At 41.3% G+C, this 12984-nt stretch overlaps 1 protein-coding gene across 1 annotated transcript in view; it reads right to left on the minus strand.

The window, feature by feature from the left end:
• Positions 1-3682: 3682 nt before the first annotated feature.
• LOC307228101 (talin-2) overlaps positions 3683-12984 on the minus strand; it is a 95372-nt gene continuing 86070 nt past the window's right edge. Inside the window, exons 53-58 of the mRNA XM_079997624.1 lie at positions 12536-12641; positions 10956-11080; positions 8414-8602; positions 7739-7921; positions 6840-6965; positions 3683-6322 (exon numbers count right to left, since the gene is read on the minus strand). Coding sequence (XP_079853750.1) covers positions 6194-6322; positions 6840-6965; positions 7739-7921; positions 8414-8602; positions 10956-11080; positions 12536-12641 — 858 coding nt within the window. The 3' untranslated portion in view covers positions 3683-6193. The remainder of the gene's footprint in view (positions 6323-6839; positions 6966-7738; positions 7922-8413; positions 8603-10955; positions 11081-12535; positions 12642-12984) is intronic.

Raw genomic sequence — 12984 nt, forward strand, 5'->3', positions numbered from 1 at the left:
GAAGAATCTTTATTTGTCACACACACCACATGCCGCAGTACTGTAACTTGTACTGTCTGTACTGACTGACACCTGTTCATGTTGGGCTCGGTAGTTTGCACAGGGTTTGCTCATGACGTCTTTCTACCACATGTGAACGTCGTGTGGATAGAGAGTGGACTGGACACACGTGTTTCTTATCTTATTTTGATTTGTATCTCCTTCTTGACGTGCGCCGTTTTTGCAGCAGTAACGCCTCTTATCTTAAAATCTTAAAATCTTATCTTGTTATCTTATCACATCTTATTATCTTAAATTATTATTATCTTATCCTATATTATATAAATATCATATGTCACATCTCTTAAGAGTACCTGGGTAGATGCATTGTAAGTGGGTTCAATCAAGATGAAAACTGAACCTGGTTTCTATGTGACATCATCAGCGGCGACCGATAAGAAGTGTTGCTGCCGAGACGTCTTCCTTAAATCACGTTGCCTCTTGTTATTTTCACTCCCCCCCCCACCCCCCCTGCTATGTTCCTTTCCTTGAGAATGTATTTTTAGGAACCTCTTGCCTCGAAGACACCTGCTCAGCGCCCCCCCCCCCCCACCCGAACACCAACAGCTACACCCACTCCCACACCCACACCCACCCACGACACACTGTCCCACTGAAACGGGAGCATCTGAGCCCCTTCACCACCAGAGGAAACAAACAAACAAATAAACAAAACAAGTCCTCTAGCAGGCCAACAGTTGTAATTATTAAAAATTCGAATATCACACTTCGAGAGATTTCATATACATGTCCATCTGCATCTCTAATACGCACGTTATAATAGTGCACCGCTGTGCAGACAACTGGCACAAAGAAGCTTAACAGTCTGAATAACGAAGAATAAACAAAAATATCTCAAATTCACATTCAGCCCGGCTGCGGTTTTTAAGTCACACTGACCTGATCACTGTACCACATGCTGAGCCTTATTTCAAAACGTCAGTACAATCAAAACACAAAGTATGTTGATGTTTACGATTTGTAACCTATCATCTGACGTGATTTCATTTTTGTGTGCCGTCTTAATCCGTAAAAAAATATATAAATCCTCTCTCTATGACTGCAAGGTTAACAAAATGAAACTGAAGTAAACTTAACCAATTATAAAAAAAAAAAAAAAAAACCCCACCTGAATTAGCTGACCCCGCCCCTCCCCTCCCTGGGCATGTATGAATGGCCTTCATGTTGAAGTATTGTCATAGCAATCCTTTGTGCGGTCCGGATAGTGTTGTTCTGGTGTTATGTGTCACTATGCCGTTCTCCATCCACGCACACGGAGCCTCGGCCTTCTCCTCGTGCAGAGAGGATCAGAGCGGCTTACGGGGAGTGAAAGCATCCCATCATGACCCGAGCCTGGATGGAGACACATCAGCACCTCAAACCCGTCCAGCTGCTGATGGTTTATTGACGGGAGGGCAGCCAGTGGGAGAAGACACAGTATATGGGAATAAATATGTGTATAGTGTATATATATATGTGTGTGTATCTTTAGATATGTGGCTATTTCTATTCTGTATGTTTTGGCTGATTGTGTATATTAGATTTTTTTTTTTTTTTTTAATTTGTGTTTTATTTTCTATTTTGCAAACAGATGAGGATCATGTAAGAATGTGTCCAGTAAAAATGATGTCTGTGAAATGTGAACTAGAAAGACTTTTGGAGATTCTATTGATATGATGACATCATTATCTATAATATAATATCATATCATATAGATTCAAGATTCAAGAAGTTTATTTGTCACATACATACGTTCTTTGTATAAAGATAATATATCATGATATAATAGACGGACAGGCATGTTTGTGCATTCAATTTTGTTTCTAAATACATCAATAGAGGGGATTTTCAGAGTTCTGTACCTGATTCCTTCAGTAATCAAATGACACTGAAAGATTATCAAAGCAGGAACCATAAATCCAAAATGATTGAATAGTTGGTTTTTTTTTATAGTTTCATAAATCTGCAGAAACTTCAGCCAAGTGTTAAAGTATTTTAGTGTCTTTCCCTCTCACTCCGGCGCGCGCGCACGCACACACGCACACACACACCAGTCAGAACCAGTCAAACTCAGAGTGTGTTGACGCCTGAGATGTGAGCTCATGTTATATCGGCCAAGTGACAAATCTGAGCCGCCACTCAACACCCAGCTGCCTGAGGAGTGACATCATGTTTTAATTCCATTTAATTTAATTTATGGCAACGCATGAAACTATAGGGTACACCAGTAAGAAGAGGAAAAAGGTTTGGGGATGGGGGTTGAGATGAAAAATGAAGGCGGATATGGAGATCGAGGGAGATACAGTATAACCCGATGACCTGAGTCGGAGCTCGGCAGTACAGTCACTCTAACATTTGTTTTGATACAATTTAGGAGGCGAGAACAGCGGCTGAGCTGCTGCTGGGTCACCGTGGTCACACCGTCTCTGAGAGAGAAGAGATTTATTTCCCGCATTATCCCTCAGGTGTCGTCTCCAGAATGCTCCCGAATCCATTCAACTCAATTAAAAAAAAAAAAAAATCCATTCGATTCAAATATGACTTTTTAAACCGCCTGTAAAATGAAATCCAAGGATGTATGAGAAGGGGAAGGGAAAAAAAACAGAACAAGAAAAATCGAAGAGGATTCCTGTGTTAAAACTTGTAATGGGAGCAGCTGCGGCTCTTTATGACATTGCTTCCTCACACTTTAGGGCAGAGGGACATATTTAGAGAGAGCCCCACCTCATCGCTGCAGGGGCCCAATTTAGCCCGGGGGCCGGAGCGTAGTGCTGACTCAAAAATACCACGGTGTCCTGCCACGCCACGCCACGCCAGGAGGATATTCATTATGATTAGATCATCTACAGTAGCTGCTGGTAACAAATATGTCTTCTTTTAAAGTATTCTATAGAAACATTGGATATGGTTTACAGGTATAGATCTATTTACATCTGTATAAGTGTGGATTATTTATTCCTGCCATAGAGTTAAATATGATATAAAAACAGTAATTCCAGGCAAGTTAAATCAAGTGTAGAAAATTATGAAAAGTACATGTATCTTAAGCAATGTATTTACATATGATTTAAATACATTGGTTAGGCTGGGGGTCATTGTCACCCATGTGGAAAAGTCAATTTTGGAAGTTATTTTTTATCACTGATTGGAAAACATTACAGTGCTTAAATAGCGGATAATTGTTTTCAAATTTTTATTCTTCCATCTTGTTCCATCTTTTTTCTGCAAAAGCAGATTTTACACAGTTCCAACCGGTCAAATGTGCCAATTATATATAATACAATATAAATATACATTTTATTATATATTGTTATATTATTATATAATTATTATAATCCCAATTTCTCATGCCACCAAGGGATTAAAACCTATATACACCACTAGCATTAACATTTGGACGCTTATTTATTATGTTAAAACAGCCATTGTCAACAAATATCTGCAGATCGATCAATCTACGCATTTATCACCCAGATGGGTTCAAACACGTCCCATAACAATATGGGGTGAAGTTGGAACCCATAGGACATGGCTTATTTTTCCAAATTTGATCGATATAATCCATCAATAGACAATCAATCAGTAAACTGATTTAAAATAATGCACAAAAAATACAGACAAAACCTCAGAAACATAACTTTGAAACCCTTTATTCTCCGTGAATACAAAAAATATTGTTTCTTGAAGCCAGATAAATACATATCGTAGTGTAACGTTTTCCATGTTTTGTACCAATACCATGATTTTAATCCTGTTCAAAGGAAAAAAAAAAAGCTCAACACTAGGCGACAGACACCTTAAATCACCTCATCGCATGTATATTCCATAATGGCTAGAGAACAGGAAAGGAAAAAAACCAAGTGATTATTATTTTTTTTACTCATAATGTACAATAACACGGTTCAGAAGCATTGTGGTATATGCCCATGGAATGCAGCACAATACGTGTTGTCTTCATATATATATAATATAAATACATTTTATTATATATATCTATATCTTCTTTTTCTTCCAAGAGACATTTTTCCTTCAAATCGACTGGAACAATGTTTCCGCAAATCCGCCCCCCAAAAAAGGCCATTTAGGCATGACGTGATGAGGTGACTGGATGGGATACGCACTAAGGCACTAATAACACTACAGACTTTTCTGATGAGCACTGGGAGCCAAAAAAAACCCCAAAAAACTTGAAATAATATCGACTGTACACACACCTCTGAATTCCAGACACAGCTCCCGCTCTCTCTTTCAACAGAGTTATAGATATTAACCATAAAGCAAGGATGTCGTCCTTGAGTGAAATCTGATGTTTTAACTATGAATCCATAAAGTGGTGACACATTTATTTTTTATTTTTTCCATTCTTGTTAAAAACCACAAAGCCATGCATGCATCATAACACACCGCAGGAGCAGGACTTAGAATATACCACAATACACAGCTTGTATAGTCACACACTACAATCCAACTGTGGCAATAACACCCCAAAAACATTGCAGCGAGTAATAGTGGTAGTTATACTATAGTACCTACAACAAGTTACACAGAGCACCATTAGAACTGAGACAAAGAACATATCATTCACTGCAGTGGTCATGGTCAAATTCCTCTTTAAAAATGAAATGTGCCTTATACACGACCCTACTCCTTTCATCTAAGTGTCTTCATCGTTTTTTTAACTAAATATTAATATTTAGAAGGGGGGGGGCGGAAATCAACATTTCTAACCGAACCGAATGGATGGATGGAGCCCTCGCCCCTAGCAGTGACCATATTGCTGGAAAAGTGAAAAGACTCATTATTTAACATTCTCTCCGCATCAGAGCACCGCATTGGAAAGTTAATACACAGAATTGTAGGAAAACGCCTTTGAAGAAGCACAAAGTGCAGGATCAATGGAGAGGTAACGCTTTTCTATGAGCACTCTGGTTTTTGCACGATAGCCTATTAAACTGTAATTTGATATGGTGGCTTTTCTATTTCTAATGATCTATTCATATTTACAAAATAGAAAAGAAATAAATAAACCAACTGAGGAGGTGTAACAATATATCCACTATCTCAAATGATTGTTTACTACAACTGAGTCTTTGCAGCTGGGAAAGAAGACTTTATTTGGGCATGAGCAAAGAAACAGCGGCCCCTACAGCACCGCTTGTGTTAGTGCATCCTGAACCTACCGAACCGCAGTGAGAACGAAATAAAACGTGTGTTGCAATTAAATGGGAAACAAATCCAAATGTATGGAATTTAGAGGCTCTAGTAATGGTCTTACTTCCTGCATGCTAAAGTCGCACTTTCCCGTAAAAACAAACAAACAAAAAAAAAAAAAAAAAAAAAAACCACATTGTGAGGAGCAAGTATTCCTTCGTACGTATTAAAGAATTAACACAAATATCACAATAAAACACATTCCTCTTAGGTCTTACAGGCGCTTTATGCACAATCACACTTATATTTTGAGGAGAAATCAAGCGATCATTACTTCCTGTCTGCCGTACCGCAACCCAAATACTTCATTGTCCTTCATCGAAATTTGCAGGATTAGTCAAACATCACGACATTGGCATTCCAAGTCTCTACCTGCCCAAGTTGCCCATTTTTTCCCAAAAGTCTGGCCTCTCATAAATAATCACAGAAGAAGGAGGCTCTGGTGCGCCCCCGCGAAAAGACATTAGACATTTAAAAAAATATGCTATTAAATGGAAATGAAACCAGTAACAGTCACATTGGGATTCAGGTTATTATCATTCATAGTTGTTGTTGCTGTACAATTTGGAGTTTTTTCTGCTCTGTTCATTCTCTTAAAAAAAACAAAAAAAACAAAAACAAAACAGGTCGCCGTTCCACGCCGACCTGTGGAACGGACATTCCGCTGAAGGACAAAATGAGATTTCATGGTCGATTAAGTCACTCTTAACGTATTGAAACGTAATGAAAAGTCCTTGTAAGCCACTTCTCGTGTAAATACGCGTGCCCTTAAAAAGAAACCAAAACTCAATACACACACACACACACACAGTCTGGCAGCTGTAAGAAGGTGGTGTGTGTGTGTGTGTGTGTGTGTGTGTGTGTGTGTGTGTGTGTGTGTGTGTGTGTGTGTGTGTGTGTGTGTGTGTGTGTGTGTGTGTGTGTGTGTGTGTGTGTGTGTGTGTTATTTGTCGTCCTCCCGCAGCTCGCTGGGCAGGAACTTGTACTGCTGCTGGCGGATCTGAGCCAGCTTCTTCCTCGCCTCCTCCAGCTCGCGCTCCTTCCGCAGCATCTCCTCCTGGGCAGCGATGATCTGCGTGGGAGGGGAACGGAAAGAGGAAAAACACATAAAAAGCCTGGACTTCGCCCAAACGTCACACACTGTGTTCTAAAAAGGACATTTGTTGAGGACATTTGAATTAACTTACATCAAGGTCATCATATCAATAATATTACATTTCATATCAATATCATATCAATACGTGTCAATATTTAAAGTCTATCAATTTAAATAGAAAAACAATTTTCAAACCTACAACACCGCTTACATTTTTTTTAGGAACCCTCCGCTCATATATATTTTTTGACAAATAAATTAATAATGACCTTGAATAATAATAAAAAATACCCAGAGTAAAAACAATAAAAATTAGTTCAAATATTAAATACAAGTCAAAGGTCAGCTCACGTCAACAAACGTAATACTCCACTTTGGACCGGGCTCCAATACCGAGCGCAAACAAAACGTGACCAAAACAAGAAGACCCTGGAACCGATTTCCCAGCGAAACAAGCCCTGGCTCCGTCGTCTCCTCTTACGCCGCGTCTCACCTGAGCGATTCCTCCCACGAACTTTGTTTTCACCACCACGTTGTCGTCGTCCGCTTTGTCGAAGGCGGCTTTCTGCGCCGCTCGCACCAGGTTGTCCGACGCCCGCTTCACCGCGTTTCCAGCCGCCTGCCGGGGGAAGGAGGAGGAGGAGGAGGAGGAAATTCGGGTTTTAAAATGATTATCAGCAAATTAAAGCGCAAGAGCGGACGTTTAGTTGAGATTGTTTTCAAATCTTTAAAAAAAATATTCAGTCAAAAATATGATAAATAACATAATATGACAAATAGACGTATAAATAAACATTTTTTCCATGACATTTATTATTATTGCCTCTTGTTTGATGTGAGCTGCTTAATAAATATAGATATGAAATTTATACAGCAGCAAAAAGGTTGTTTTCTATTGATTTATGGAGCTTTCTTACCCTTTACAAAAACATTCAGCCATTATTAAAAAAAAAATATGATAATATAATATATTAATACAATTATGAATCAAACAACAGTCAAAAATATTCTGACAAAACAAACATATTAAATGATCTAACTTTTTATATTTTATTACGTTATAGTTTTCTTATTATAATTGCTTATTGTTCTTTTTTTTTGGTTTATTGTCAACTTTCCTATTTTGAGATTGTTTTTAGGTTTATCGCACATTGCCAATTTTTGCCAATGACTTAATTCCTCTGATGAGCCGCTGTAACAAGTCAATTTCCCTCCGGGGACGAATAAAGTATCTCTCCAATCTAATCTAATGGTAGAGCAGTGTAATGCTGCTCTGACGGATCGCCATAGTAATTAAATAGATTGAAAGGAGACATTGATGAATCAATCCCTCTGGTATCATAATCATCATCATCATCATCATCATGTGTTTTTCCACGCAGCGCCCCCTACCTGCAGCCTCCTCATGGCCTCAGAGTCCTGGTCGGCCTTCACCTTGCAGGCCACCAGCAGCTGAGCGGTGGAGGCCGCCACCTGCTTGGCCGACGAGATCAGCTTCTCCTCGCTGGCGTGGCCCTGCACCGAGGCGTTGGCCGCCTCACAAAGGTTACTGGTGGCTGCCGCTACCATGCGGGCCTGGAGGGGGGGGCGGAGGGAGGGAGGGAGGGAGTGGGAAAGGAAAGAGAGTGAGTTAGAGTGAGGGGGAGAGGAGAGTTCCACCAGTAAGAGCGGTCGCCTCTCTTCGCAAAATTGTGATCCTTTGTGGTAAAAGGGGGGGGGGGGGGGGACGACGACGACATTGTGCATCAGTATGAGACAAAAACCGATTTGGAATCTACCAATCACAGAACGGGGGAAAACTGTACTCTACCTACAAATACAACAGAATTCAGAAGGCAAGGCATTTTTATTGGTAAACCTTAATTCAAACCAAGGGCAATTCCAAGTGCTTTACATAAGAGACATTATATAAAAGCCAAGAAAAAAAATAAAACCATAGATTTAAAAAAGCTAAAAACTGGTGAGACGTCATAAAATCACAGAGATAACCGCTTAAAGTGCAAATAAAAATGACGCCTAAACAAGGCCGTCGCAACTTAACCCCCCGCCCCTCCGGTGTGCACTCACCGCTGAGATGAGTCCCTGGGACCACTGGCCGTCGTCCACGGCGTTGGCGGGGATGGAGCCCACTTTCCCCTGGGCCACCAGCTCCCTCTGGGCGGCCGAGGCCGACTTGACCAGGGCGCTGGTCGCTGCGGCGATGGACTTGGCCGCCTCCAGGATCTGCTCCTCAAAGTCCAGGGTCTCGTCTGCTTGCTGAGGGAAGGAACCAAATGAACCAATTTGAAAACAAGATGGTGGAGGCGCCGCTTTGACCTGTTTGACCACGTAAACGCCGCCTGGCGGTCGACCTTGGAAGTTCATTATTTCACATTTATTTCACATTCGGGTACAGTCTACATCTATCTCACTTTATGCTCCAAGTCTTTTAATGCATTTAAACCTTTAAAAGATGGGTTGATATAGACTCATACCTCACTAATACATTCTAAATATATTTTTTTTACTGCTGCTGCAAAAAAAGTCATTTTCTTTTTATACATGGCTTTATTTTCTAATCCTTTAAACATATGTGAAGTGGAAAAAAACAACCTGATCGTAAACAGGGAGGTAAAACACCACCCGGTGGCCGACCTCTGCAACGGCAAGTTCATACAAGCAGTATATCCCACACGGCAGGCGATATGCTGTTTACGAGTTATTTCACATTCAGGTATACTCTACTCGTTCTATCCTTCAGGTACACCAACGCGCCCACACGCACACGCACACACACACACACACACACACACACACACACACAGACACACACAGACACACACAGACACACACACATCAATTCCATGCAGACGAAAAAACGATCATAACAGTCTGTAGACAGGGCGGGACACTGTAGGAATATGTTTGATATATAGTTGGAGCCGAATAACAACCTAATATATCAAACATATCAGACAGAGCCCTGCAGAGAAGGCCATCAGTGGTAGGGGCGGGTGGAGGGGAGGAGGAGGAGAAGGGGGTTCAAATTGGGGTTATATTCTCTGACTGGTCGAGCTGGAGGAACCAGAAAGTGATGGACGCATGGATGTGAAAGGAGGGATGGAGGGAGGGATGGATTGGCTGACTGATTGATTGTGGGAGGGGTGAGGTGGAGAGAGATGGGACACGAGGAGGTGGGGATGGACCTGTACAGGAGGTGGGAGTCGGGGGAGGGGTATCAACTGTATGGGAGGATATAATGAAAGATAATTGAATAGAATTAAAGTGGTAATCCATTATATTGTATCTGTTGTGTGTTTTTTGTGAATGTTCATCCGTATGTAAAGTCTGACCGCAACTAGCGACGGTGCTTGAGCAAATTCAATCACTTCTTGCGCGTGGCGGACCCCGCCACCACCAATGGCAAACAGCATATAGAGCAGCACATGCATAATGCAAATATGTTGAATGGCTGTTTCTTGTAAAGTGCCAGTTAAAAAAAAAAAAAACTACAATAATTATACGGATTATTACCACTTTAATAAGTGTTGACGTCGACAGATTTCCTGTCTTTGCTTGATCCACGAATGCGATCATCAACGTATGATGTCATCACCCTGAACCGACGGTTGTTGTTAGAAGATCAATTTGCAAAGCCAAAATCCAGCCAAGGTCACAACCAAAAATGACCGTAACACAAAAAACAAAATACAAGACAAAACTGACTGTTAAACATCGCTGTCTGGTTTCACTGGTACTCCGACTCAGGGGTGTCAAATAAACATTTAGATGTATATGATTAGATATATTTTAAAGGGGACCCATTATGCTCCTTCTTACAGAAGTTAATACAGGACTCTGAGGTCCCCAAAACATGTCTTTGAAGTTTGTTGCTGAATTATGCATTCTAGTCATCCTAACATGCCTCTAATCACCCTCTTGTTCCAAAACAGGCTGTTTTTTTTGTGGGCGGAGCCTTCCTCCCCAGGCCCCCAGGAATGCGAGCCAATGGGGCTTGAGCGTGGCTTCCAGGTTTTGTTCTATTTACTCTGTAACTTTTACTGATTTCACCCCATCAGTCCACCAAAATCTCTTTCTGAACAAATTCGAGGCGACAAATAAGCAACCAAGTTGCTGAACCTTCACTCACATCAGATCTACGAGGCCTCATTTCAAAGTTTGTTCTGGTATGTCGTGGATGTCTCTTTAGCGCCCCCCTCCGCTTATTTATTTTTAGTAGCAGAAGTAACAGTGTTAGTGGTAATAGTATCATCATTATTATTATTTCTACTAATACTACTACCAGCAGTACTGCTTCTACTACTACTATCATCATCATCACCACCATCACCATTAGTCCCCTTATCATTAATATTATATGTTAAACTATTTTATATATTTTATTATTATCATAATAACAAATTGTATTTCCTTTATATTTATCTATTTTTGCAACACCCTTAATTTCCCCGTTGGGATCAACGTGTCCTTTTATCTTTTCTTAAAAGAACCCCTAAGTCGGCCCGAGACGGTCATGCGCACGTGCAGGACTTAAAAAAAAAAAAATAATAATAAATCAGGCCTCCATGAACACAGGGGGCGCTGCTCAGCCCAGAGCCGCAGCACTGACCTTGGGCTTGGCTCGGGGCTTCAGCTGCTCCAGCTTCTTCGCGGCCGCCTCAATGGACGCGGCCGCGCCCAGAAGCTCTGTCTCTGCGATGACCGTGGGATCCTCGGGGTCCACCCACTCTGAACCTTGGGGGACACACACACACACACACACACACACACACACACACACACACACACACACACACACACACACACACACACACACACACACACACACACACACACACACACACACATTAACACGCTGGGGAAATACACCCTTTTTCCGAAAAGCAGCGTGTCCACACACCATGCCCCACTACAACAACAACAACAACAACAACAACAACAACAACAACAACAACAACAACAACAACAACAACAACAGCGATAGCTGAGCTGAAAACCAGAACATCCCATGCACGGGTGATGGAGGCTGCCCCACATACAATGAAATGAAGATGGAGTTAATCGTACTTTATAGAAATATATACGTAATGAGATGAAGTGTGGCACAGACAGGGTCCAGTCTGCGTTTAAGAAGCCGTGTTAAAATAAGGAGCGGAGTGGGGATAGTGAACTGAAGCTGGAGATGAACAGAAAACATTCCTCACTCACCTCCGTCTGTGGCGAAAGAAGAAGGACACGGTGTTAAAAGGATAAATAACTAATTAACCTCATTTATATTTTATATTCTATTTCAATTCTATGCCCACAGCCATAATAGCAACAATGCTGCCACTTGGCCCCGGCTGTTGCCTTATTAACTCAACTTATCCTGTGCATAGAATGACATTTTATATATTCTGTATATTTTTTTATATATTTGGCATTTTTCTTCATTGTTCAGACTTTTAACACTCAGGCACCAATCACCACCACGATTTATTCCTTGTAGGTGAAAATGTAGTCGGTCGAATAACGACATTCTGACTGTGAACAAGTAGCAATGTGCCCCCACCGGTAACGATGCACCAAGTCCCACGTCCCCTCTATGCATTCTGCATTCTAGTTCTCAGGATTAGAATGAGTTTGGCCCTGGTACTTGCTGCCCGAGAGGCTTGGGCCGTTCCGTTAATTCACATTTCGGATTGAATTCGCGAGCAGCTGTTGTCCGTGACGATCCGGTTTAACAAACGGGATTACATGATTGGGAGAGCATGGGCATCACAGTACTCAATTTTTACGCACAGTACAACTCAAACCTTTTACAATTCACCTTGGCATAGTTTAATGAGCATGTATAAACGTCATAACTATTTAATAACAGTGAAACATTGCCACGTGAAAAGAAAATTCAGAATTATGAGAACATTTCTGGTTTCTCATCAGATAACTAATATATATATATATATATATATATATATATATAGAGTATTTATTTTTTTCGTCTTCCATAGTGCTGTGTATGTTTGAATTGTTTTTGTATGAATTATTTTTGACACTATAAATAAAAACGATACTTTAATACATAAACGGTAATCTAATGGAAACTTCTGTGTGTGTGGTTTGCATGCCTCCCTGGTTCCAGTGTTCCTCGTCCAAAGAGACGTGTCGAATGGAGTTTGGGGAGGCTCTACGCTGGCGTGCGTACGCTACCTTTCATGGCCTCTGCAGACTGGATGAGCTCGGTGACGGCACCAGCGACGCGTTTGGAGCAAACAGCCAGCTGCTGCTTCTGCTCCGCCGTGGGCTTCTGCAGGACCTGGTGTGTGACCGAACACACACACACACACACACACACACACAGACACAGACACAGACACAGACACACACACACACACACACACACACACACACACACACACACACACACACACACACACACACACACACACACACACTTCTGCATGAGCTAAAATAATAACTTGCCATGATCCAAGGAATCCATGGATGCAAGAGCTTTGTTTCTGTGACCAGTGACTCGGTGGTTATTAGACAAAACGTAAAAAGTGGCCATTTTATTCTTTTTGAGTTTCCCAATTTTTCGGAGGATGTCGAACCTATGTTCCAGGTTTTGTGGGTTTTACGGTTTCTGAGCGTCGGGC

The sequence above is a fragment of the Zeus faber genome (genome assembly GCF_960531495.2).
Source record: "Zeus faber genome assembly, chromosome: 3".
Classification (NCBI taxonomy): Eukaryota; Metazoa; Chordata; class Actinopteri; order Zeiformes; family Zeidae; genus Zeus; species Zeus faber.